The sequence below is a fragment of the Crocodylus siamensis genome, chromosome 4, assembly GCF_052110815.1.
Source record: "Crocodylus siamensis isolate JL-2025a chromosome 4, ASM5211081v1, whole genome shotgun sequence".
In the NCBI taxonomy this organism is placed as follows: Eukaryota; Metazoa; Chordata; order Crocodylia; family Crocodylidae; genus Crocodylus; species Crocodylus siamensis.
Genome location: NC_143398.1, coordinates 186,140,654 through 186,168,456, shown reverse-complemented (window position 1 = coordinate 186,168,456; position 27,803 = coordinate 186,140,654). Strand labels below are relative to the sequence as shown.

The window sequence follows — 27,803 nt, the reverse complement described above, 5'->3', positions numbered from 1 at the left end:
CAAATTGAGGCTTCCATCCTGACCAGTGATTTAAATCATGATTTAAAATCAATCTGATTTAAATCAACCCCCCCCTGGTTTGACCCACACAGGGGTGTGCCAAAGGCGCAGACCTCTGGGACAGGGACAAGGGGAGCCTGAGAGTGCAGCACTGCACCACGGCCCGCAGAGTAACACAGCCGGAGGCTGACGGACCCGACCCCGACACGAGAGCCCGACTTCCTAGCGACGTGCACTACGCAAACCTCGGGCCGGTGACCAAAAACAGCCCGACCCAGCGAGCGCGGGAGCGCAGGGCAGGCTCCGCCCCCGGCCCCGCCCCCTGCGGGGTCCCAACACCCGGCGGCGCCACGACAGTGACAGCGACGCCCTCGGTGGAGGATCCGCACAGTGCGCAGGCGCGACGATCCTCCCCGGGGCCGAGTCGGGCCGCCGCGCAGGCGCAGCGCAGCCGCGGCCGGGCGCGGGCCGGTTTGAAGTGCGCTCGGGCTCCATGGAGACGGCGCCGCCGGGCAAGGAAGATGGCGAGGCGGGCCCCGGCGACGATGGCGCGGGCGCCCGTCGCCCCCACGAGCGTCGGGGCCACCGTGCCCGAAGCCTTCGCCGTGCTGCAGCAGCGCCTGCAGGTGGCCGAGGATGAGACTGGCGCGCTCGTGCGGGACCTGCAGGCGCTCGGCGCTGACGGGCGGAGGTGGGGACCGGGCCGGGTCAGGTCGGGAGGTGGGGGAGGCGCTCTGCTTGCCCCGGGGGGCGCCGTCTTCACCCACGCGCCGCCGCGGTCTCTTTCAGCAGCCGCCAGACTCTCCCGGCCCGGGACGCCATTAGCCCCGTGCGGGCCCGCGCCGCCTTCGCGGGGGAGAGCGACGTGCTGTGGAAGCGCTGCGAAGCGCTGGTGAACCGCATGTGCCGGCTGGAGAGTGTCGTCCAGACCCTGAAGCTCAATGTCTTCCGGCTGCAGACTGAAAAGGAGCTGAACCCGCAGCATGCAGGTGCGGGGGGGAGGTCAGGGCCAGAGCCAGGCCCACCCTGCTGCCTGCTGGCAGCCTTCTCACTTCACAGCCCTGCCGTTCCTACTTTTCTCTCTCTCAGCCCACCTAGAGCAGCGCTTGGGTGTGGTGCAGGAGGAGCACCTGCAGGAACTGAAGGCCATACAGCTCGAGTTACTGACATCACGCCAGCAGCTCAGTGAGGCACAGGAGGCCAAAGAAAAGGCCAAGGAAGACATTCAGAGACTGAGCTCTGCGCTTGAGCTGGCAACAGCAAGCAAGGTACAGAACAATGGTTGCAAATGCAAATCCTGTGCTCAGAGACACAGCTAGTCTCTAAGGATTACATCTCCAATCGATGCCAATACTAGTAGCTGGTCTTTTAAAAACAAAAACAACAAAAAAGGTGCTTATTCTGTGCTTTGACAGATTCCAAGTTGCATATGCTTAACTAGAAATGGCTTTGGCAGGTTCTGGTCTTGTATCCAAGACAGCTAGAGATTCTTGGATAAGGAGAAATGATCATGGAGTATTGATTGTCAGTCTGTAGTCTGCAGACCCCTAGGGATCCATGAAAGATGACTGATCAAAAGTATGTGAATACCCACACTTACCATTCAAAGGAGTCTGTACCCCATTTAACATTTCCAATGGGGTCCATTTGAAATTTTTAGGGGTCTGCAAGTGGAAAACATAAGGTTGAAAACCACTGTCCTGGAGGCAACCAAGCCTGGATAGGAAAATGTATTTTTTTACCCCTCAGAAAGCTCAGGGTCCTCCTCATTGGGGTCTTAGGTGTTCCTCTCATTTTGCTAGTACTTTACAATCCAGAAAATATAGGAAAAGATTACAGCTTCACCACCATCCTCTTAAGTGAAGGGGGAATAAGATGCACCATGTTCATCCTAGCATCTTGATGGTCTCAAAGAATTGGTCATGAACAGTGCAGAAGGCACTCATCATTTTAGCACTCTTGACCCAGACTGTAATTGGCAATCCAGTCTTGGTGTGCCATATGATGCAAGACAATAATAAAAGATTTTTGCGCAGTCAGGTTTGGCATACTGATGTCTGACTGCAGAAATGGAATAGAAATTTTTTCTGTGGTCTTTTCAGACAGATGCAGCAATTGCAGTAGAACAACTGAGGACAACAAAACAGAAAATGAATCTTAGACTTCAGGAGGTAAGGGCAAGAAAAGGCTGGAAAGAGTGCAGTTGTTGAGCATTGCTGGGAAAAAATTTGAATGGTGAGCTGCGTAAGAGTACCTCCAAATGTGGAATAGAATGTAAACATCTGAAACGAAAACTTGTGAATGTTCTTAGAACTGCATCTGTAACATCCTTCATGTGTAACGGAAGAGTCCAGCTGCTGAACAAGAGCTGGGTTCCATGCTATGAAAGCAAAGGTATTCATAGCTTTATGGTTATAGAGAAGACATTTTTGCATTCAGGATATGGAACTAATGACTTGTTTGCTAGCTAATGAGGCAGTAGTAGTAGAAGGAGATGTCTTGTTATGAACCCAGTAAAGAAGTATTGTTGAAACATGAAGCCTTAAATGAAATGAAATATAGCTTGCCTCCCAGAAGCTCACAGCTGTTAGAAAACAGAAGATGCATCTCAGTTGTTTAATAACCCTTCCAGCCAAATAAGCAGCCATGAATGCTAAGAGGTATCCTGGTAAGGCTTTTGCCAGAAGGATGCAATAGGTAGAGTTGACTATATGTCTTGGTTTGGCCATGATACTCCCAGATTCTTCATGCTTGTCCTGACCAGTTGATCAAAAAGTCCCAGGATGGAGTCTGGCAGGGAGGCAGAGCAGTATGGTGTGCAGGAACAGGTTGGGCAGACTGGAGCAGTTGCCACCCTGCCCATGAGTGGCACATCCTTGCTCCTCCACAGGAGCAGCTTGCCTAGTGCACCATACCGCTCTGACTCTCCACCAGACTCTGGCCTAGGACTTTTGACCAACCACCAGCCAGGACCAGCCCATGGAATCTGGGAATGTCTCAGCCAAATCAGGGCATAGGGTGCTCCTAGTAATAGGCAAACTTCAGTGGTTGTCATCTTCAGGGCACAGAAAGGATGTGTGGTAGGCAGGGGAAGCCCTTTACTATACCAAACAAGGTCCTTCCTTTCTTTAGAAAATTGAGTTCCTAACAGATGCCAGAAAGCCAAGCTGTTCCCCACACTCATAGCTGTCAAACCTCCTGCTGTTAGTAGTTGTAGGTTAAGTGAAGAACATGGTCCACACACAGTCATAGTTAAAAATTAGCTTTTTGAGTGAATTTTAGGGGAATACATCACTAACTTAAAGTTGCAAACTTACAAGTTAATTAGTTTAATCTCTACTTAAACTACTTGTACCCCCAAGACCAGGTAACAGAGCAGAACTGTTCCAGTCAGTCTTTTGCTGTGCCTCCTCTTGGGGGGGAGGTCCCAGTTTGTTCCATAGTTGTATCTCTGTGTCCTGTATTACTCTCCACTACCCTTTTTCATGAAGATACAGTGAACATATATGAACTTTGTGACCAAGTCAGGATCCTTTATATTATGCAACTTATTAAGCACTGTTATAACAGCATGCATAGTGTGTATTGTTCCTACAGTAATTTAGTGGCTACCTGTACAGAAGTGGTCACTCCCCAGAATAATATTCTTCATCCTTTTATCCTTAAGAGCAGCATATACATTCTGGAAAAAAAAAAAGAAGGCCCTGTATAAACAGCAGCCATATTATTCTAGCCTGAAATTTAGCCACATCTCAAGAAACACTTGGTTGATTGGCTGAACTGGAACATTTCTTCACTCTGTTGTCTTTATACAAACAAATTTAATTTGTGGAAGTGTAGGTCTTTTGCACTCCTTAATCAGAAAAATAGGTAGATCTACCATGTTCATAAGTCATGTCCCCTACCAATGAGGGGGAAAAAACAAAACAAACAAACAAAATCACTTACTTAGCTAATAAGTTGTTTTTCTGGTGTTTTGTTTTGTTTTGTTTTTTTAAAGAGAGAGGATCTTTACTATAATAACTCCTTAATGTAGAATGGAGGTGCAGTTTGTTATAAGTTACATACCACCCTGGTTATGAATAATACATTTAGATACTTGTGTTTTGCTTACTGGAGGATGACATCTGAAGAATGTAGAATTTTCTTCAAATAATCAAAGTTATATTCAGCCTTCACCACTTCCTTCTTTGTTTCCAATTCCCGTTTAGTTTACAGAATCAGAAGTATCTGCTCCCAACTGCACTAGACCAGGGATGATCAACCTGCAGTAAGAATGCCACAAAGTGGGATAGGCATCTTGAGTGTGGCATACAACAGATCAGGGAAGGGATTCACAGCAAATAAGGTAGGAGGCAGAAGGCAGAGCAGAAGATCAGGTAGGCAGTACAGAGTAAGGAACAGAAAGCAAAGCAGGAAGTTCTGCTGGGTAGAGGAAGGGGAGCAGAGTGTATTCAGGGAGGGTGCAGAGCTAATTCATGGCACATCTGCCAGAAAGGTTGGCTCCCACTGCTCTAGATGAAGTGTAAAGCATTCAGTATTTTGACATCCCCGAGTAACATGTAGCTGAGCCTCAGTCTGAATACATGAAACAGTTCGTTTCCTACAGGGGAGTTAGTGCCAAGAGAGCATCTTTATTCTTAAACATGTGAAGCAAGCTCTCATAAGCCCCGTAACAGGGTTTTACCCCAGGGGTAGCCATAATGCCCCTAGAGTACCTTCTCAGCTCTTGTCCTCTCTGCTCCTTTTGAGCAATCTCCTCTTTAGCTCATCTGCCATGCCTTGATGTTGTTAGGTCTTTAGAAGAAGAAGGTGCCCCAGCACTTTCTAAGCAAGACCTCATTCATGAGTGCTTACATCTCTGCTTATAGCCCTAATGGCTAATCACAGCCTCTGAGCTTCCCTTACAGCTGTGTCCCACAGGTGTTTCCAGTCATGGCTTAGCCTGGGGTTTGGGCAAAGTGCCCACCTTTCTGGTCTCTGCCTCTCCATTCTGGCAAGTCCCTTTAGCCTAGCCCCATCTCGATTCTGGGCCCTCCTAGCCCCATGTCTGCCTCTCTCAGCTCTGGGAGGCTCTGGGCCCGCACTAGCTCTAACTCCATGCATCGCTGGCTCTACTGGGACCTCTTCTTGCCTCTACTAGTTCCAAACTCAAGCCACTGTTCAAACTCAAACAAAACACATAGGGTTGTTGGTTGAAGCAGTGTTGGTTTAAGGCCATAGGCAGATGAGGTGCTGGTTAATCCAGTAGATTCTCCCTAGGCCTGAAGAAGGGTGTTTATACCTCAAAGCTTGTAGAAAACAATTTTTTCCAACTGTTTATTTGGTCTAATAAAAGATAATCACATTTACCCAAAGAACCTCATATAACAAAACACATAAGTACTCAGACTCTAACAGCAGTCCAAGCCAACTGGCCATTTGCCAAGCTTCCCCGTCTGGAGTCCTATCAGAAGTATAGTAAGCATTTGGTATCTTACTGGCATTGTCAGGCATCCCAGAAGTCAGCAGAGCCTCTCACAAGAGCTCTTCACTGCATAGCTGGCTGGGCCAAACAACTTGCCTGCTCCCAGGTACAGGCATTAAGAGTCTCTTAAGCCAATCCCCGTCCAGTCATGTGACCCTGTAGGCACTCACAGGAGTTTCCCCACTACCCGATGACCTGCCTGCTTTCCCTGCTAGAAGTCCTCTGTATGCAGGCCCTTGTTTCCCAGCTGACAGCTCTTACTGTTCCACCTCCCTCCGCAGCATGAGTTACCTTCCTGTAATTAACCTCTCCTGGTATCATGCACCCTGGTTTGTCTGCTGGCAGCTGTTTCATTAGCAGCTGGCTTGCTTCCTAGCTGAGCCCTCCCAGATTCAGCTCAGCCTGGTACTCTTTCCTTTTAAAGGAAAAGGAGCCTTTTGACTTCCTGTTACAGGTCCTCAGTAACTCAAAGACAACTGTTTCTGCTGAGTCAGGCTCTAAAAGAATTTATGTGTTCTATCTGAGCTTCCTGGAGCAATGAGTGGAACTTTCTTAGTATCCTTGTAGTCCCAAGCATGGAAACACATGTTGTGTAGGATATACATGACTCATTTTGGACATTATAAGTGAAAAGTTTGATTTAAAAAAGCTTCTGTGGTAAATGATTCCACTAAGTTCTCTGTTTATACTGACTGAGCTAATACTATTGATCCTATTATGGGAGATTCATTAAAAACAGGTCTTTGGGAAGAGGGTTTTGGGTTAGCTCTTTTTGAAAAGGACAGCTTTCCTTTTAGCAAGGAAGAGCCCGATAGTATAAAGCAGTACACTGCCTTGCAAAGACTCCAGACCCAAAGTTTGAGCATGTTGTAGCTTCAGTGAGACTGAAATGAAAGGAAAGTTTGCTCTCTGCAGTGATCCTTCCCAGCAGATTCTGATATAAATTTTGAGTGAGTCCAGGAAGAGGCCCTTCTAGCCCTTGGAGGGAAATAAATATTGATATGAATATGACAATTGAAGTAGAAGATATAGTTGGATTGTTCAGTATTTTTCCCTAGAGCACCACTTCCATTAAATGCTCTGCAGCATCTTTACCAGTTCTGATATTACTAAAAATATGCCTGCTTGCTGTATTGGAACTCCATCTGCTTCAGTAATATTAGTTTTGCTTTACTTGAGACTGTGTTCAGTGACACAGCCTATGTTTGGTCTCTTGTAGCTAAGGGAGCAGCTGTCTAAGGAGGCAAGTCAACGACAGTCCCTGGAGAAATCCCAAGTAACCATGCTGCGTCACGTGCAGGATATGGAAAGGACTGTGGAGGCAGAACGGAAACAGGTTGGAGAAGCACAGCACCTTTTTCTTTCCCCCTTTGAAGGAGACTTTTTCCCCCCAGCAACAAGGTGCTGTAAGAAGCAAATAGAATACTGAGAACAGGTTACATGGATCTTGAACAGCAAGAGTGGAACATTAAAAATTACTTGGACTTGGTATAGTGTCGTATGAGAAAACAATGATTCTGAGAATATTCTGTAGGATTCTTAAACCTTTTGGGAATAACATAATAGCAAAGGTGCTTTTCCATTATTGAGTGGATTTGTAGTAATAATAGCCCTTACGAAGGGAAGGGAAAGTCCAGATCAAAAAAGTACTTTGTTGCTTGTTTGTCTTTTCATTGTTTAAAATGCATGCAAAAGACCACACAGACCCACTGCAACATAACTAGTAAAAGAAAAAAACCCACATACAACACAAGTTCCAAGGTGTATGTATGCTTAAATAGATTGTCAAGAAAAAGAATATGGAAATTATCTTTTGCTGCCCCCTGGAAAACTAGTTTGGGGGGGGGGTCTCAAAGGAAAACTAAATTAAGCAGATACTTTAAATTTCCTTTTGGTGCACCTGGAATTGTTCAGACTGCTCATAAAAACCTCATTTTCTTTTTTTTCCCTGCCTCCATTCTCAGATTTTGTGGGTTTTCCTAGGATTCCTGTAGACATCCACTTATACATGGAAATAACAAAGACTGAGCAGAGTTGCTTAGAGTGAAACAATTGAGGGACAGATTTGGTTTGGATGCATCTAGTTGACCCAATATAATTTTTATAAGTGAAAGATGAGGCAAGGTGAGGTATAAACATGAGTCATCGTAATGGTCTGGTATAAATCCTCCCTTTCTGTGATCCTCAGTAATGTTGATCCCTTTGCTCTAAATATATATGTTAATATTTCTAATGTCACAATTTTAATTGGAAACTTTCCTACAACCTTGTGTTAGGAATTATCAGCCCTGAATGGTTCTGTTCTAAAACAGAAGGTTTGAAACAGTTAGGATTGAAGGTCTGAAGCAGTCCAACTATATTTTTCTCTCTTCCTCTAGGCTAACCTCTTGATCTGAAGTCTCCTTAGGCTCATATGGATTTTTTTAAATGAAAGCCTCTCTATCCCATGGCAGGGGGGGTGGGGTGCAGAGGGAATGAGGAGGGAGGGAGGGAAAAATGACTCTTTTTCTACAGGTGCAGCTGTTGCAGCAGGACTGCCATGGTCTGCACCAGGAGGTCCAGCTAGTCCGAGAGAAGCTACAGAAGGAGGAAGAGAGAACTATACAACTGGAACAGGAATGTACACAGTTGAAAGCTGAGTTGGGTATGACAGCAAAGTCACAACTACAACCAAATTAGTCCTACCACACATTCCTCCACTGCTCCCAGGGAGAAGGCACTCAAATGATCGAGATGTATTAATTTTAGAGCTAATGGGTCCTCCTGTAGTTACAGTAGCTAATGGGAATGAAATTCTGCTTATTGAAGCACTTAGGTCTTGAAGTGCCTTAAATTAGCTTGTATGTAAATCTTTTCCTGACTGAAGTAATAGTCAGGAAAATAAAATATGATCTGGGGACAACAGGGCAGACCCTACAATGAGAAACTGCAGGACTGGAACCTGTTCAGCCTTCACAAGTGAAGGCTGAGGGGGGACCTGGTGACCATCTATAAACTCACTAGGGAGGACGAGAAGGGTTTGGGAGAGATCTTGTTTCCCCTAGCGCCCCCTGGCATAACAAGGAATAACTGCCACAAGTTGTTGGAGAGTAGGTTTAGATTAGTCATCCCTAAGAACTACTTCACAGTTAGGGCAGCTAGGATCTGGAACCAACTTCCAAGGGAAGTCGTGCTGGCTCCTACCCTGGGAGTCTTTAAGAGGAGGCTTGATGCCTACCTAGCTGGGATCATTTGAGTCCAGTTTTTTTCTCCTGCCCAGGCAGGGGGTCAGACTTGAAGATCTACAAGGTCCCTTCCAATCCTACTTCTGTGATTCTATGAAAACAGAACAGCAGTTTTCTTAGTGGATTTCATCAGCTGAAGTCTCTCAGACTTAAAACTATTGAGTAAGCACTGGAGTTACTTTTTGAACTGGTATTTAGTCTTTTCGAACTTTGACTAGAGCTGCTAGTTAGTAATGGGGAATTTATGAGAAGCACTGTACAGGGGAGAAATTTGGTGAGGAACATAAGCAATCAGAACAAACTGAGTGAAAATCTGGTTGTTCTGATCTTGACTCTGTTTTATGGAAGTGTGACACTTACAGGTGTAACTAACCCAAACAAAGGCTATATCCTTAAAAAAACAAGGAGCATTTATCTTGGCCTCTGAGGCAGAGGTATTCAGGATGAGCCTCCCCCCCCCCCTTTTTTTTTTTTTTTTTTTTTAGAGGCAGTCAGTTAACCCACTGTTCATGGAAGGGTTCCAATATCTACTAGTAAGCTATATCAAGAAGAGAATCTTGCCATGCTATTCAAATATGGTCCACTGGGTGTGAAAGAGCTTCTCACTATTGGGGGGAAAAAAACCCTTTTCTTCAGAAAAAACTAAAACAAACATCCCAAAAACTAAGAAAATGTGTGTCCTGCCAAGTGAGAAACAAGGGAAACTGAGATTTTTTGGGGGTACTGAAGATATTACTGGTCACTATGTACTTTGACCCTTTCCCCAAAGGCTGAAGTAGAAATAAGTGCTGCAGCATTAATAAAAACAAAATATTATACTTTGGAGTATTTAAGGGAGTTTATTTACCTTTGGGGGAGAGAGAGATGCAGAAAATAAACATGAAATCATCCTTCCAATTCAGGGTTTCTGCTTTTATTTGGAAGACCTTTTGATTGTCCTTTCCAGATCATATTTTCAGTGTGTGATTTCCCCTCCTATCCCCACAACTTTTGTTGAGATGTCTCTTCAGCATTTTACCAAAGAGTAATGCAATATTGAAGGGCAAAGTATGCCATTAGGTTCATTCAAATGGAATTAAAACAAAACATGCTTTTTGTCCCTTGGGTTTACATGTACTCTAAGCTAGGAATTTTATTTTGACATTGGGACACACAAACATGTATACAGAAACTCTGTGCAGCAATTATTGCAAGTTAGATTGTACATACATTGAGCACATGTCTGTACAAAATGTTAATAGCAGTTTATAAAGTTAACTCAGTTTGTATATGTAACTAAAATATTTGGATGTGCAGGTGACAGGCAGTTGTAAACTTTATGTATTTTAAAAGGTAGGAAATAAGAGTCTTGCCTGTGGTTACCGGGAAGGAAGAATATGCTCTAATAATAATAATCCTGTTAACCTGAAACGTTAGATCTTTCAGTATTATCAGAAGTAGCAGAAGTCATGCAGATTTTGGCCATCTGCTGTGACTAAGTAAACAATTAAAAAATAAAAAGTGCCATTTTGTTTTATAACAAGTTTCATGGCTCTGCTTTGGTTTTGCTCTGTTCTAGAATCCAAAAATTGCATCATTTCCCAACTGACTGAAGAGGCAAAAGTAAGTTGTAAGCTATGTTCATGGGAAAAAAGTATGACTTCTTTTTTTTCCCCTAAGGAAAGCAGCAAAATGCCAATATACATCCTGTCTTACCAGACTCTCTATTATTCTTTTTCTGCACAATCACCGTTCAAAATGAGCCAGACTGGTGGTATTTTTTACAAGAACAAATCCAAACAGATGCCCAGAGGCTTCTAAGTGGTCAATTTCTTTATTTCCTCACCCCCCTACTCAGCCTTCTGGACTGCTTCTGATACCCAATTAGAGTTTCTACTAGCAGCCTGCTAAATTGTGCATGGTTTTACCATTATGAAATTCAGAATTGACTGCAGATTACCAAGTGTAGCTGCATTCAACCCATCTACTTACTGTTTTGTACCGTGGTTGTGCTAGACATTATCCAAAGAAGTGATCCCTTTGCCCATGTCTTCTTATATAAAGAGTCAAAGACCTGTCTTTGAAACCAGATAGATTTCAAAGAAGGTGAAGTCTAGGCTTTGTACATACATGCAGTGTTGTAGGGTGGTAATAAGACTTGACCTAGCAGATGTAGAAAGTATGGCAGGAGGAGAGTTTAGGGTCAAGGATTATGCCAAAGTTACCAGTACCAAAGGAAAAGGGGCACAAGGATGGCCTTGGCTACCCAAGTAACAAAAGCATACCGACAGAATCCAACTTAAACATCAGTCTTGGCTGACTTTGATATGGTCATATTTGTAGTGAAAGTTTATGTATAAAGTGCCAAACATAACTCCACTAAGGTAGTCCTGTGACTGCACTAGGAGGAACTATTAAATAAAAGTGAGAGAAAAGCATTACATAAACTGAAATTTCAGATTGGATGGCAAGTTCGCTGTCTGTTAATCTTTGCTCAGGGAGAAGTTTGTTTTATGCTTCCCTTTAGAATACACAGGTCTCTTTCAGCAGAGAACACAAGGAGAATATACAGTTGCATTCTGAAATAACTGTCCTGCGAGAGACAGCTGAAAAAGTACAGGTAATGAAAATAGCTTTGTTTCCTGTATTCTTGAGCAGAAGTATAGGGAAAGAGTCCATAACTTGTCACAGGAGATTTTTTTCAGTATACCTCCTGTCCTACACCTGATGCTGATCAATATTGTCCATTCTCCCCACAAAACGTGCTAAATCTAATGCCTTGCTGTTGTCATTTGATGTCCCATATCTCCACTTCAGCTTTCTTGCCATCAGCTTAATGTCATTACTCAAATGTAAGTGCCCATCTTGTAGCTGCTTTGATGATTAAACTTGATTGTTAATGAAGTATTGGGGCTGTTAGTCCTAAGCTTGTTCACTTCTTAGTTAAGGGCTGAAATGGGAGGTGAACCCTCTGTTGTAAGATTTTTAAAAAAATTAAAACTGGGTCTTTCCAACAAGAGATACTATTGCTCAGAAAAGCTGTGGGCTAATTTTAGGTGGTTCTGTGGCCTGTTGTATGATGAAGGCTACATAATCATAATAGAAGTTACAGCTTTACAAAGGAACCTTGATTGTTAATTGCTTCTCCATTATAAACAATAGTATATTTTCCTCACAAACCACATGCACCTTCCCCCACTAAAATCGGGCCCCTAAAAGCCCAAGTGCAAGTATTAGGCAGGGAAGCTTATTTTCTGCCAGGGTTTCAGGCAGCTGAGAGAGTCAGTGAATTTAAAGGCTTTTTTTTTTCCACTCTATAGGTGTTAACAGTCATCTCCTTTTTCAGAGATCTTGATGTTTCACTAATCAAACTAACCTTTCTTAAGTTAATTTTGGTGTTTGCTAGCTGCTTGTGGTCTCTGTTTCACAGTCTCTCTATCTGTTTTCAAAACAGGTCCACACATGAAGACTGGTCTTCAGTAGCAGCTAGGGATTCAGCTTTAGTTATACATGAAAGGGAAAGGGAGTCAGAGATTAGGCACTGTCCCTGCTCTATGCAGTCATAACGGGAAAATATTTGCTTTTCAAAAAACAAGGTGCATATTATATTTGGGATCATTTTGTATGCAGTAAAATATGGTAGAATCATCAAGTGTTCTCCATTTCCATCCTACAGAAAAAGTCCACTTGAAGCAATGTGAATGGCTTACAGCATATGTATGGCTCCAGAAATCACAGAAATAGTGAAGAGCTCTTTCAAAAGCAAAAATATTACATAGTGCTTTTTTGTAACGGAACTAAAAATGGAGTTATAGGAACATAGAGCTGGAAAAAGGACACTGATATATGTCTAATCCATTTTGTAGAAGTCAGATCATGTATTCCTCGGTCTCTAATCTAGTCATTAAAGAAGTCCAACAAAATGCACAAGTACCCATAAATAGTCCATTCTGGTATTTCATTAGTCCGATGGTTAGAAAGCTTTTTTTAATGTCAAACTAAAATCATCTTTGTTACAAATTTAAAGTAAATGTCTTCTGATCTTTTCTGCAGTGGCCAGAGAGAACAAGCTTTCCCCACTTTGGGGGTACCACATTATTGCCTTGTATTTTGTGATCCACATACCCTGAGACATGCGGCAGGCTAGCCAGTTATTTACAGCTTGCATTCGCACAATGATTTCTTTGTTCTTGAGTGTAACACTTGAATATCATTAAAATTTAAAAAGACAAACTATTTTCATCCCATCCATCCAGCTTGTCAAAATCATTTTGAATGCTGACTTTGTCCTTCAAAGTGTTTGCAACTCCCACCCCCACAAGCACAGTATCAGCTACAGCTTTCATGAGCATCATCTCTGTTCTGCTCTCCAAGTCCTCAATGAAAAATTGAGCAGGACTGGAAGCGTCTCCCGGCTTGATAGTGAATATTAAGATATGTTCTTTCCAGGCAGTTGTGTAGTGAGTCACATGATGGTAGTTACATATAGACCAGACTTCCTTAGCTTGTTTATAAGATTTATTTGACCTTACTAAAGGTCAAGATCTCTCACATCTGCTGCTTTCCTCTGCATGGAATTTAATTTTGTTAGCAGGCTCAGTTGACTTGAGTGCATTTGTCATACTTAATTACTTCTAACCTGTGCTCCCCTGTCTTGGCCTGCATTTCTATCTTCTTGTTAAAAATAATTTAATATAGTTGATCACAGTTATCTTTTTTGGTTAAGATTCAGCCTTGAAGTAATGTATGTTCTTTTTTCCCTTCCCTTTCCTAGGTCCTTAATGATCAGTTAAACCAGCAGTGTTCAGAGCTGAGTGCTACACTCCGAAGTGTTTCCATGGAGAATGTTAAACTTGTTTCAGATCATCAAGCCATGCTTAAGGTATACTGTTCTATTTTAAGCTATAGAAGTAGCTAGTGTGAATCACATTCACAGAACAAAAAACTGGGTCAGGAAGTATAGGGTGAAGAGAAGACGGTAACAATAAGCTAGTACCCTGTAGGAGTTGGAAAAAAAATTTTTTTTTATAAATAATGAATTCTAGTCACTTGTCTGAACTGGTTTTTAACACTCAGTAAGGAACCCTGGTGAAGCGTAAGCCTTATAAAATTCACCCCCCATCCTGTTTAATAACCAGCACTCTCAAAAAAATTAACATTCAAGTAAGGTTGTATAATAGACAGGAATGTGAGTTCTCCCTGCTCAGTCTACATAGTACTGAAAAAGTTCTAGCAGGTGTTGGTGCTTTACATCGTCTCTTAGCATAGTTACTTGCTCTCAGAGGAGTTGGTGTGCTTCAGCACTACCACAGGTTATACTGGATAACATTAACAATAGCCTTCTGTCAAAGGAAGTAGGAGCTTCCTTTTGAGAATAGCCTCTCAAATCTAACACCTCCCATAGTGTACACAATTTCCTGATCCATTGCCTACCTCAGTCCTCTCACACTTATAGATTCTGTCCCTTTTCTCAAGTTCCTTCTCTTCAGTTTGTAATCCAGAGTTCTTCCAAACTCTATAGATCTTCTGTGGAGCTTTTCACTTAGAGATGTTCCTATTCCCCTAGTCTGGAAGCTCCTACTTCTTCTGTTGCCAAGCTAAAACTGGCTCTTTTCTTCAGCTTTCCCAACCTTTATAGCTCCAGAAAAGGGTGAGCTGGAATTAGCAGAGTCACACAGACTTAAAGGGCCCTTTTACCAGGGCTGCAGTGGTGTTTCCTTGTGAACCTTTTAAATGGGGTTCCCCGGTACTATTAGGGCATGGTGTTTAATTTGTTAAATCCAGACTCTAATCAGCTTGTTCATTTCTCTAAGAGGTTTCCCCTTTTGAAATTTATTCTTAAATACTGTCTCCCCATACAGTTCCTGAAGCTTGAAAATTACTTTTTCTTCAGTGAAGAATTATAGATGCCAGAGCAAGGACAGCATAACTATTTCTTTGTTAATCAGTTTAGGTCACTAGAGTGGTACATACATCTTAACTATGCACTAACTCATGAGACTTTATTTCTCTCTCAAAAATAAAGTCTTCACTGTCATCATTTGATGGGTCTCGTGTATATGCATTTAAGGGAGATGCATCTTTTTTTTTTTAATTGACTATTAAAAGCTTCCTCTTTTGGGCTCTCTTTTAAATAACATTTCTGTAGCTTTGTAAAAGATACTTATAATATTTATGAGGATATGTCTACTCTCTCTTGATTTGTATATAAGGGGTTTTGGGCAGACAAAGGAACAGCACCAAACATTGTCACTCTGTATTTTTATCAGAAGCTGGGAAGAAAACCCTAAGATAATTTCTGGTATTGCACAGCTGACAAAAACTGCAATTGTGGCAAATATATTGCTTGGTATGCTGCATGCAAGCACATAATATACATTTCAGTATGGCCCAATGTGTAAAGTTATATACCAAAGAAAACAGTGTAAATTCTACACCCTGGATAGATAACTATCCTGAGAAACAATGATTCTTCTGAAAAACTGGGGGATAATCAACTAAATGCAAGTTTCCAGCACAGCACTATGATTAAAAGAGTTAATGTAATCCTTAGATACCATGGGCAACAGTTAAGTGCATATCTTTAGGCCTGAAAAAGGTTATGTACATACTCTCATGTCAACAAAAAATATTAAGTACACAGTACTCAGTAGTGTAGTAAGTAGTAGTAGAATCCAAGCTACTGCCTTTATTATCTAATCTTCTAATAGGAGCCCCCCTTCTAACAGAGCTCACTGTTAAAAGCTGTGAAAATGGGAAGAGCTACTTAGTTTTAGGGCTGCTAATACCATAGCCGCCTCAGTCTGAGACATGGGAAACAGCTAATCTAATCTCGCTAGAAAAGGTATAATAAGATTCAGTGGGTATAGGTTGAAACTAGACAAATTAAAATGGAAAATTAAGATGGGGGGCGGGGGTTAACTGTAATGGTAATTCCTGAAAATTTTTAAGATTTAAGGTTGAATATCTTTCCAAAAGATATGCTTTTAGTGACTGCTGAATTTGAAGCAGACATTAATACCAAGATGCCTGCATTATGCAAGAGGTGATACTAGATGAGAACAATGGTCCTGTCTAGTTTAAAAACAGACCTATGAAAATACAACTGGGTCCACTACTTCATCTTTTCCTTTTCTCTTTGTATACATCTGCCTGTTACCATTTTATTTTCACCTTTGCTATTGCTACTTCTAGAAAAAATTATTTCTTTCAGAAACTAGGGAAAAGCTCCCTTAAGCAACACATCAGAAATGTTCTTGTGCTAGTGCAGGAGACAGGAAGTGCAATTGTTCTCCAATAAAACCGTTAAATTGATTATTCACAAAGCACCCCCAAATGCACAAAAGCAACAAGCTGAGGTATTTGTTAAGAAGAAAGGTGATTATGGGCAATTATCTAAATGACTCCACTAGCACGACACAGGGGGCTAACTTGTAGATGTAACTCACTGTCCACTTTGCCTGAGTTATGCAGATATTTATTTTTTAAAGGAAGGGGGAGAAGCATAATAAAAAGCAACAACATCTAACTATTATAATAAAATTCTGGGGGAGCAGCCAGTGCTAGAAGAAAGAGTGGGTTGTGACTAAAGAGAAGACTGAAGATGAAGAATGACTGAGTGGAAATCCTTGAAGACCTTACCTATATCAAAGAAACACTGAAATCCCTGCCTAGGAAAGGCAAGTGCTGTTTAGATATTTTCTCTAAGGGAAAGTCCATGTTCAGTTCTAAAAAGATGGAACAAGTCTTGTAAACACTGGGATAAGCAAACTATATAAATAGCAGCTTTGTAGCCTCTGTCAGTCTGGCTTTGTTTTCATTTCCTGCACAATCCCCAGGCTTCCACACCAGTGTTTCCTTTCCCTCTTCAGGCAGAACAGGAGAAAATGACTCAGAAACTGCAAGAACAGGACTTGCTGTTGGATGCTGCTCGTGCCAACATTATGGAGGAGTTGCAAAATGTGCAGAAGGAAAAAGCTCAACTTCAGAGAGAGCTGTGAGTGAAGACGCTTCTGATCAGTAGTTGCTGTCCTGTTCTTTTCTCATTCAGTAGTCCCCTTTGTATCCTGTTTCTTGCATCTCTCCAAGCCTCCTCCAAGCATTCTCTATTTCCTGTTGGCTGGAACGGATTTGGGACTTAAGAACACAGTCAAGCTAATCTTGATGGAGAAGTCTTATGTTAATATGAAGTCTATCTTCTATTCATAATGGTCTAAGCATGCAAGGGACAAAACTGTAATTCAGGGGTGTCCAGCCTTTTTGAATGTGGGGCCGGATCACAAACTTTTTATCACCCAGTGGGCTGGCGAGCCGTATTCAAAGACCTCACAGGAAATGGTATCACATCAGGAAGTGATGTCACGTGACCTTTGACACAAATGAAGTTGCAGGAAGTGACAATGAAATGGGTCTAGAAATGTGCCTAGGGAAGTTGTGGTTTTCAGAAAGTCTGTATGTTTGGTACGGCTTAGGAACAGGACATCATTTTTCTGTGCAGGGGTTTGGACTAGATTAGCAGCAGACTACCTGCAGGGCACATGTGGCCCACAAAGGGCCAGGATGTTGCCCACAGTCTACATGGGGTCCACAAGCAGTTAATATATAGCCACCTCTCCCACTGCTGTGCAAGGGGGAAAGGCCTGTGGGGCGGGGAGGAGTGGTCTGTGTCCTGCAAATGTAGTCTGCATGGCTGAGGATGGGGGTCTGCATGCTGCTGGAGCAGCCCGTGCAGTGAGGGGGTCCTAGGGGCCCACCCCCACAGCGTGCAGCCTGTGCAACACGTGCTGGTGTCATCTGGGGCCCACAGCCTCACCAGATCTGAACAGCCCTGGACTAGCTTATCCTTGAGATCCTTTACTAACTTGATCATGGTCATTATGGTTAATTAAATAGAAATTGTAGGCATATACTGCAGAGACATGGAAGAGATCTCAAGGATAAGCTAGTCCAGAGCAGTTCAGATCAGGTGAGGCTGTGGGCCCCAGATGACACCAGCACGTGTTGCACAGGCTGCACGCTGTGGGGGTGGGCCCCTAGGGCCCCCTCATTGCACGGGCTGCTCCAGCAGCATGCAGACCCCCATCCTCAGCCATGCAGGCTACATTAGCAGAACCTGAACTGCCAAGGAGGCAGCTGGTCGTAGAGCACCTATGGGCCGGGCTCCTTCTGCCTCCCACCCAGCCTAGCTCTGGCAACCTCGTGCCCTGCAGCCCCAGCCTGGCCCCGAGGCGCCCCCAGCTCCATGCCTTACCCTGTGCCTCCATCCACCATGCATGCGGGCAGGGCACGGGCCATGCTGCAGCTCCCCCAGCCACACACCAGGGGCGGAGCCGGAGAAGAAGCTGCACACACTGTCTCCAGCTCATCTAATCAGGCACAGCTGGGGCAGCCCCGTGCCACACAGCCCTTGGGGCAGTGTCAGCAGGACCCGGCTCACTGATGAGCCTGGCCCCGCGGGGGTAAGCAGCTCCCCTCCCCTTGCTGCCGGCTGGGGCCCATGGGCCAGCCCTTCCTGCCTCACCTTGCTGCTGTGGCTCTGCGCTCGGCAGCAGCAGTGCCGCTGCGGGCCAGATAAAATGGCTTGGCAGGGCGCATGTTGGACAAGCCCGCTCTAATTCATTTATTTCACATCTTGTTTGTACAGGGAGACCCTGCATTCTGAGCATGCCACCTGCAAACAGAAAGCAAGTGTAGCCGAGCAGACAACAACCACACAAAAAGAACTGCTAGAATCTACTATTACTAGACTACGAGGTGAACTAGAAACAGCACTGAGAGAGAGAGCATCTCTCCTGATGGAAAAGGAAAGCCATCAGCAGGAAGTACAGTGGATATATTGTTGGTTTTTCATTTTAAAGATGTATCACAAGATACACCTTTTGGCATTCCTGTACTGTATGGTCTTCTGCTGTTGTGACATTTCAGTGTCCTTGAATATATCACCAGTGCTGGTCTACATCATGTATACAATAAGAACACATACAGTAACTTAGTGCAAGATAGTAACTTAATATGTTGGGGGGAAAATTGAGGAAAGTGCTTCTTGCTTGCCTGGTGATTAAGGGAAAGAGGATAGCTGAGCTATATGGTCTTCTAATTTTAATTTTTTCAGAGTTGGTCTGTAACCTTTCTGTCTGAGATGCTGTGCTACATTTCTCTAATGGCAATACAAAATGTCTTTAGGTTGAGTACACTAGAGAGGTTTTTTGACTGATTTAAAAATGACCTTTTAATTCCATCTGGCAGATAGAAAAAACAGCAAGTGAAGTAATACAGGAGAGGAACCAGCTGGAAATTGAATTAACTGAGAACAAGGTACCACATAGTATACATAGTATCTCTGATTTCTGATTCTGTCCCTTCTGTTGTATGGGTAGCATAAACAGTTTTGTCTTCCCTGAGTCTGTAATGAAGGTCTCCTGCTAGTTCTAATGTCAGCAATGCATTGAAAATTGCAAGAGGGACCTTAACCATGAGCGGTTTGCACATGGGCAGGCATTAAACGATAGCAGCAGGAATGACTGGTGCCTCCTGAGACTGGGGGGCACCATGGCAGTCAGCGGGGACCACCTGTAGACGCTAGCAGCCACGTTGATGGTGAGGGCAGGTGGCAAGCAGGGACTGTCCGCAGGCAGCAGTGTCCGTGGCAGTGAGCGGGAATTGCCTGCAGCAGTGAGCGGCGACCGCCTGCAGACACTGGCGGCCACGTTCACCTAGGACCCAGCACTTTGCAGGGTAGCTTTCCCCACCAAGGAACCTCCAGAAATGAACCAGCCAAGTACTTCAGCCAGTAAGAGCAACTGCAGAAGCAGCAAAAGCAGGGAGTACTACTTTGTGGAAAGAAGTAGATAAAAATGGAAGCCAAGTGGACTGCCCTTACTGCCAGCCTCCCCTTGGACGTAGTAAAGACACCCCAAATCAGAACACAGATGTTGCCTCTTGGTATATCTGCACCCTTCTGCCTTGTGGCTTTGGAGGAAAACCTGAAGCAAGAAACCAACCAAAAACTCTACATCCAATCAAATAAGAGCAGCTACAGGAGCAGCTAAAACCAGGAGCTTCAGACATTCAGAAGACTTTCAGCAGTTTTTTTTGGACTTTCCTTGTCCTGTGCTGACTGGCTGTTCATTCCAACCCTTTCCCTCTTCCACAATCTCTTTACCTAACACTCATTCCATACTTCCCATCTTCCTCATACCCAGTCCCCTTCCAGTTTCCACTTAACTTATTTCTTCTAAGTAAGTTTAGTCCAAAACCAAAACATTAATGGAACTACTATGACATTTGGCACCATCACACAGTTCACTCTATAGGTTTTATAGTTTTCCTAGACTGGGTCTGTCTTCTCTTATTTAAATTGTAAAGTGTTTTGGGCAAGGACCACTTATTACTATTTGTACAAAGCTTCACACATGCCAACGTTCTCAATTGGTCAAGAACACAAGGGCCAAAATTCTTGGTTGGGCCTTACCTGATACCATAAACATAAATTTTAGTCACTGCTGAGTGTTGAGCTCAAGCATCTTAGCTATGTAGCTCTTTCAAATCTGCATAGCTTGGATAAATGAAAGGCTGGGAAGACTAAATTGCAACTGCTGAAAGGAAGGTAAAAGCAAGCAGCTCTGGGTGTAGTGGGGAGAGGCTGTGTATAATCTGTAGCTTTGTGATTGAAGTTTGGTTCACAGATCATGCTGTGTCCAAGCAGAAACCTTAAAGCAGCATGACTGAAGTTGTATTTTCCCTTGTTTTGTAGTTGGAAATGGGTGCTATGAGATCCACACTGCAGACATTAGAGGAAGAAAACATGAGGTTAATGGGCTGTTTAGCTGCACTGGAACACCAGCAGGTAAACTGCTTTTCCTGTTAGCTGACTACTATCACTCTTAGGTATACGTGGGGACATACTTAAATTGTGGTTTCATGATTTTTGCAGAAACCATGAAAAATGGCAGTCTCCACAAAAAATGACAGGATTTCCCATGGAATTGACCCCAAAGAATGCTTACTAGAATACAAAGATTTAGATTTAAATGCAATACCTAGATTTATGATATTTCCATGGAATTTGCTATTTAATTATGCGGTTTTTGTCTCTTGGTCGATTTGCTGCAAGAGACAGGGCCACCAGGGCCCCTCTGCTAATCAGCAGCAAGGAGTAGAGCTGCCACAAAATACCCATGAAATCAGCTTTATGCGCTGCAACAACCCTTTGTCTTGCCACAATTTAAGTAGGTCACTAAGTGTAAGATAGGGTAACTCCTGTTGTCTTGACTAGCATGTAACTATACCAGTGATTAAGCTGTTCTCTGACCACCTTATGTTTCTCTAATTTGGAAATCACTGAAATGTAAGAGATGCAAGATGTAAGAAACTGAGAGACCGAGAAAGAAAAGACATGTCACTATTCTTTTATAAGTTTCCCTTTGAATTTGTTCAAGTGAGAAGGTTTAACATCCATGTGGGATTTAGAATCAAGTAAAATGACCTCACGGCCTGAAGGTATCAAGATGTGACATGATTATTCTGTGATGCTGTTTTTAGTATAGGTGGGACTTTTGCCTATATACACTATAAAATGGAAGTGTGTTTAATATTTTTGTACATAGCTTCCCTGAGCTGTTTGCACTTTGAGACTTAATCCCTGTTATTTTTTTCAGTTATCTCCTATTATTGCTCTAGGACTGCTCATCCAACCAGTGTTAGTAATGGTAGGACTATTACTTTAGACTAGCTGAAGTGTTTTTACCAGTGAGCTGTCTAAGTTCACTGAGTAGGCCCAGTAAATACCAGTCAGAAACTTAAAACCAGAGCATCTCAGTTATTCTTTTCACTTCTTCATTTCTTTCTACCTGCTTTCATTTCTAAATCATTTTTCCCCTGCTGTCTCTGTTCTCTTAGTGTCCTGCAAATTCCTTTTGCACCTCCCTTCTTTGTTGCCAGAGCATCTGTCCATCCACTTTTTTGCTGCCTAGAGCCACGGTATGTTCTGTAATCCTGGGGCCATCTGTATGGCTAAGTCTGTTCCTGCTTTTACCTATAAGCTAGGGTGGCTAAGACCCAGGGAGATGTGAATATATCTTTCTTGCATCACTTGGATGACCTTTACTGTTTGTTTCATATGAAAAATCTGAACAACTTAGGAGAGCAAGAACATTACAGTAATTCATCGAGAGACAAAAAAGAATAGAAATCAGGTAGAGGCAAAACACTGAAGCCCAGGTTCCTTTTTTGGCTTGTTTTTCTTGGGAGATGATGACCTATGCTCTTCTTTTCCCAGCATGCCCAGCAGCAGGTACAACAGATTCTAGCAGAACTGACTGATAGTAAGAATAAACTGGCCTACGACAAAGGAAAGCTTCAGGTATCTCACTACCTTTTAAATTTGGTGTGTTCACAGTAGAAGCACATCTTGTTGGATTGTTTAATCAAAGCTTTTCACTATTTCATTTGGAACAAAGTTCTTGTATTTTATTTTGCACTGCTAGTAAGAAACTTTAAATAGTTTTATATTTAAAAGTGCCTTTGATTTCAGTCATAATGTTTTTTGCTGATAGGTAAAACTAAGTGGACATAGTTCATACAATGCCTATGTAGATTCCTAGTAAATAAGTCACTGGATATATGAAAACAACTGTAGAAGCCTGAAAATAATGATGTTTTAGCTATGCAGTTTATTCTAAAGGATACAATAGAAAGGGAATAGACATGGTGGCTGTGTCCAGATGAGCACAGGTGTTTGTTTCCCTGGGGGTAAGTAGCAGCAATACACACCTTGTGTGCTGCTGCTACTTGTGCCCAGGGAGCACGTGTGCCACACATGCTCTGGCATATGGCAGGTTACCCTGCGTGGGGTAGGGGAGGCTGGAGCCAGCAACTGGGGGTGGGGAGGGTCAAAAGCCCCCCGGTCCCCTCCTGAAAGGTAGCAGCACGGGGGACACCTACATGTGTGGTGCTGTAGACTTGTCTATGGCACCACATACCTCATATCCTCACTTGTCTAGATGCGGCTAATGGTGGTAAGCATAGATAGAAAACAAAGTGAAGTAAACAGGCAATAGAAATGGTGGTGAAATTGAGATTCAGTGAGTTGTCATGGGTGTGATAAAATTTGAGAAACCAGTGCAAGGATTTTTGGTGTGCTTGTGGGGGAAAAAAAAAATCAGAGGGGAGCAAGTGGAGAGAGTGGTGGTTGTTTAAAAATAATGAGAAAGTAGCAATTGTGTTTAGAGTCCTTTACAAGTGGAGATAAATCACAAGTGACTAACCAAAATACTGTATTGAGCTTTGAATTAAAATGAATTCTGGTGTTTCAGTTTTGCTTGTGTGTGAAGATAAAATGAGGGGACTCTTGTCATTTCTGGTGGGGTGGGACTTTGCTTAATGCAAATTTTTTTTAGCTTTCATAAAATCCATCTCTGCTTCTGTGTCCTTCATAAGCCCATTCTCTATCTTCACATACTAAAAAGATGCAGGAAAATGTTTGCCAACTATGCCTGCTTTTCCTGTAGACCAAAGTCCAGGAGCTGGAAGAAGAGTTGCAATCTCTTGTAGATGCACACTCGGAGAATAGCCAGCTTCGCAAGCTGAATACAGCACTGGAGACCAAATATACTCAGGTACAAAATTCAGATCATGCCTCACATCTCAACCCCAAGTCAAACTATACCTAGAGAAATCAAACTCATTACTTCCCCCAGGAACATCAAAGCACCAGTTAATTTTAGTATTAAACTTCTATTATAATTTTCAGGTGAATGCAGAACTTAGTTCTGTCAGGATTAACATGCAAAGGATTGAAGCTCAGCTGAAGCAGGTACCAAACCAAAAAAAACCTGTTTCCTGAAGTGTAAATGTGTGTGTTCAGGCTGGATCATGCCACATCTGTGGGGTTGCAGGATTTTCATGTTTAGCTCTCACGATGGGGTGTTTACCCCACAGTGGTTCTAGGGACCTAGAAAACTTCAAAAAACCTGCCCCAATAAAACTGTGTTCAAAGAAAGAGTTCAAATAAATGTTAATAGCAATTCCAATAATGGAATACAGATAAATGCCAAGACCATCAAAATAAAGCATATCAACTGCTGCTTAAAAATAATGCAGTACTAAAAAATCTAAAATAATAAAAGAAGCATTAATACAGTGTGAAAAAAAATCAAATCTTAATGTTATGTAGTCTAACAGGTGGCCAACTTGCCAAGGAACATAATCTTCAGAATCTAGGTAAGAAGTTAAGTTCCAAAAGACAAGCAAACTGATCTTAGTTCAGCTAATGAACTGGCTGATGGACAGTTCAGCAAGAATTAGAGTGAAAAGTGGCTGGCTGAAAAGTGAGTTTAGGAGGTGGATCTGGGCTTTTTCCCCCCAGTTTTAGCCAAGCCTAAGAAGTTTACTAACTAAAAATCTCTTAAGTGGATGTTTTACCATATTAGAAAGAATAATTTTATATTCATTGTTATTGGGGGTGCACCAGTAAAGATTTTTGGGCCGATACCAATCCAATCGCTGATATGCAAGCGTGGCAGCTTGGAGAGTAGCATCTGGCTGGTAAGTCTGTTGCAGAGCGAAAGGGAAGGTGTATGGTGGAGCACAAATTGAGGCCCCCGTGGTGAGGGAGGGAGTGGGACTAGGGCAAGGGTAGGTGCTGCCAAGCTGGGGTGGGGCGGGGTGCAGGACAAAGCTGTGAGAAGCTTGTCTGGGGGAAAAGCCTGGCTCTGGCCCCAGCCCACAGCAGCAGCCTGCCCTCACCCCGCATGAAGATCTGGGGAGCACATGCCCCCCATGCCTCCCCTGGGAGTGCATGTAGTGGGGGGAGCTACCGCCCCCACACCACAGACAAGCTGCATGTGGCTCCATCCTGTGCCCTGCTCTGCCCTGAGTAGGCAACACCTGGCCCAGCCCCACTCCTTCACCACGGGGACCTCAATCTGCTCCCCTCCCTCCATGCCCCTTCTTCCCAACAGACTTACCGGCTAGATGCTGCTCTCCAAGTTGCCAGGCTGCATTCCTGGCCCTGTGCATACACACAGCATTTATTGGCAATGTTATCAGCCACATCAGCCAAAAAAAAGCCAATTGCCAATAATGTCAGTTTTCCTTTTATCGGTGCCGATACAATACAAATCAATGTATCGGTGCACCTCTGATTATTATCAGTTATACCTTATTTGTTATCCAAGAAATAGACCTATTTTAGTCAGCACTGTAAGAGATTAAGGCATTCAGGTACTGTGGTGTCCGCAGTTCAGATCCCCACTCTGAGTACCTTCAAACTTTGGGAAAATAGTTTATACCTTAACGTTAACATTCCCATTTTACAAATAGGAGGAAATGGCCATGAGAACTTTCATGGTCAAGTCATGGGAAGAATCATAAAACAGAACCATTAGACTGCTGCCCCACAAAATACCACAAGAAGTTCTAGATAGCAAATAACTTTGCTGCTACCTTCTGTGTGTTGAGGTCACAATGTGGTTGAATTAGAATAATAAGAGCATAGTGACATCATGCATAGTTCCAATACCATCCTGGTGATATTGCACTGGTAGGAAGGCTGTGATGAAAAAACAGTGATTTGGCTTCCCCGGATAAAGTGCTGCAGGAGTGCATCAGGAAAGAAAATTTATAAAAATAGTAAATGGTTCTTCAAGAATGCTTATATAGGATACTCCTTACGGACAAGATCTTCCAATAAATAATTCAGGCCAGAGCAGTATCCATGAATGTGGCCTTTGCTTCTGATCTAACGGGTAGATATTTTGAGGGGTGTTTTTGTTAATTTCTCCCTCTCTGTCCTCGTTGGATGAATTAATTTAGTAGCAGAAATGCCACCAAAGAGAAGAAAATCCCCTGCAAGGCCTTCACAGTATGTTAGGCCAGATATATGCTGTTTTGGAGAGGGAGCTGTGGAATTTGGTGGGCGTGCTTCCACTCTTCATCCTTCTTCACGCCGGGTTCATTTCATCCCGCGTGTACATTCAAGGAAGTGTGCTTCTGAATGTGGAGACTGTCCAAGAATCAATTTGAGAACTCTGTTAAAAGCTATTAAGAGCATGGAGGAAAGATTGGAGGGTAAAATAGACATAATCACTCCAAGACTATCGAAGACTGACTGGTCTGCGCAACTTAGTGAAGATGACTTTCAGATGGTGAGTAAAGACCACGAAACAACCTAGAAGCTGGAAAAATTGGCAGTTTTGGGAGCATGAATAGATTTAGCTAAAATGAGGGCAGAATGGAAAATTCTATGAACAAAAGGCTTTTTTCAGTGTTTCTGGGGCAGAAAGAGGAATGGTCAATTAAACTGGTTAAGTAAGAGAAAAATATCAAGGTTTTTTGGGGGATTCTAGACTTGGCGTTATCTAGTTGTCCTGCTTTCTGAACCATCGATGCTAAAGGTCAGACCACCTTCTGACTAGTGCCGTATGCTTCATACTTTGTTAATTTTTCTTCATTTGCAGGCAAAAATGGGAACTTAAACTTGAATTTAAAATGGGAAAAAGACAAAGGATTGCTTCATTTGAGGAAACTACCTCGGTGCTAGATCCTCTCATAGGAAACCAACTCAGAGGCTTAAGCATGACTTACTAGTTTCAAAGGCATGAAAGAGAAAAAAAAATCTTGCTCTGGGTGGCACAGAGTAAATCCTCCTTGATTTTGCTTAAGCAAAAGAATTTTAAATTGTGTGTGTGTGTGTGTGTGTGTGTGTGTGTGTATTTTTTTTTTTAAGGAATGAAAGCTGATGCTATATTTTATAGCCAGTTTCTCAGAGGAAGTTATTAAAAGGGGGTTTTTATTTTATTCTTGTTGGGTAACAGAGAAAGGTTTGGTAAAATCTTTTTCTTTCTGTCAGCATTAACCACCTTGTATTAAATGGAAGTATTAATCTAATATATGCACTAAAGTAAGACATTTTTGAAGAAGGGATGCCCTATATAGTAAGAAACTGTAACTAAACTCTAATAATATAAGAATATATTAAGCTAGAAAAAAAGTAAAATCAAGGAAAGAATCCTGTCAATGGCTTCGGGAGACAACACAGAGCTCTCTCTTTAACACTGATGTCTGTAGTTCTTGTTATGATTTGTATTCTGGGGAAATATTGGATTTCCATTTGGTGAAGTCAAAAGTTAAATTCATCTGAAGGAAACTACTGTCACGTAAACTAGAGTTGGAGCTTCAAGTTCCCTCTTTTTCTCCATTTCTAAGGTTAGATGAACGGTTGAAAGTGAACTGCCAATTTCTTTGAGTGCTTGTCTTTAAAAGTAAATCTTGTTTTAAATTAATAATCAATGTCTGTTGATCTCAGGGTATCTGAACTATTTAGCTGGTGTATGTTTTCGCCATCACTACCTTAAATTGTAAGCTAGCAGAACAAATTCCTTTGATTTGGAAAAGCAGAATTTGCTGTATTCTTTCTGGTCTGTAAAGGCACAGACTGTTTTTGAACATAAGGAAGACGACTTCTCTCTGGCAGTCAAATCCCGAGACGAAGCCTTACAAGAGTGTCAGAAGATCAAGGGACAGATGGAAGCCATGGAAGACAGAGAGAGACATAAGGCAAGGAAGCAGGGGTTTTAAAAATGTGACAAATGTGGCAGCCTGTGCTATATAGCCTTGCTCAGGCTCCAGCATAGTATTTGTAAGTTTTAGTACATCTAATTAACTTTTGGTTTCTACTTGAACAAACCCCACTGCTCATCTGGAATGTATGTAGAATGCCCTCTGCTAGTCTCAAGGTGTTATGGAATCCTCTGCTATATTTCTGCTGCATTGCCACATTTTTGGTTGACAGCCATTGGTAAAGTAGATAGATTATGTCAGTAGCAAGCAGGTATTGAGGAAAGTAACCAGGACTAATCCATAGAAGGTTTGGTTTTAACAGTTAGGACCTGATTCTCTTCTCTCAATATAGGTTAGGTCTTATCTTGCAATTGGTGGAGCTGATACCGGTGTAAAGTAGGAATGAGACGGGACACCCTCCAATTTTAAACCTTTGCCTAATAGTATGGGACGGTCTCCAGCATGGGCAACTGGTGCCACCTTAGGGTGGGGGCATGTGCCACTGCAGCGACCAGTCAGCAGCTTGGGGGTGGGAGACCCCTATGGCCGATCTCGCTGACCCTGGAGAGGCAGGA

General features: G+C 42.8%; 1 protein-coding gene across 9 annotated transcripts in view; it reads left to right on the top strand.

Annotated features, from left to right (window-relative positions):
* Positions 1-326: 326 nt before the first annotated feature.
* Positions 327-27,803, top strand: part of CCDC150 (coiled-coil domain containing 150) — a 40,578-nt gene continuing 13,101 nt past the window's right edge. Inside the window, exons 1-17 of one of the 9 annotated variants that reach the window (XM_090045204.1) lie at positions 327-691; positions 790-989; positions 1,090-1,268; positions 2,103-2,171; positions 6,687-6,803; positions 7,982-8,111; positions 10,250-10,293; positions 11,198-11,290; positions 13,445-13,552; positions 16,542-16,666; positions 18,314-18,491; positions 18,916-18,984; positions 20,423-20,515; positions 21,947-22,030; positions 23,178-23,285; positions 23,420-23,482; positions 27,097-27,225. In XM_090045204.1, coding sequence (XP_089901330.1) covers positions 522-691; positions 790-989; positions 1,090-1,268; positions 2,103-2,171; positions 6,687-6,803; positions 7,982-8,111; positions 10,250-10,293; positions 11,198-11,290; positions 13,445-13,552; positions 16,542-16,666; positions 18,314-18,491; positions 18,916-18,984; positions 20,423-20,515; positions 21,947-22,030; positions 23,178-23,285; positions 23,420-23,482; positions 27,097-27,225 — 1,959 coding nt within the window. In that variant the 5' untranslated portion in view covers positions 327-521. Of the gene's footprint in view, positions 692-789; positions 990-1,089; positions 1,269-2,102; positions 2,172-4,238; positions 4,349-6,686; positions 6,804-7,981; positions 8,112-10,249; positions 10,294-11,197; positions 11,291-13,444; positions 13,553-16,541; positions 16,667-18,313; positions 18,492-18,915; positions 18,985-20,422; positions 20,516-21,946; positions 22,031-23,177; positions 23,286-23,419; positions 23,483-27,096; positions 27,226-27,803 lie in introns of those variants that run through there. The other 8 variants (XM_090045200.1, XM_090045198.1, XM_090045202.1 and 5 more) reach the window with 8 other exon arrangements.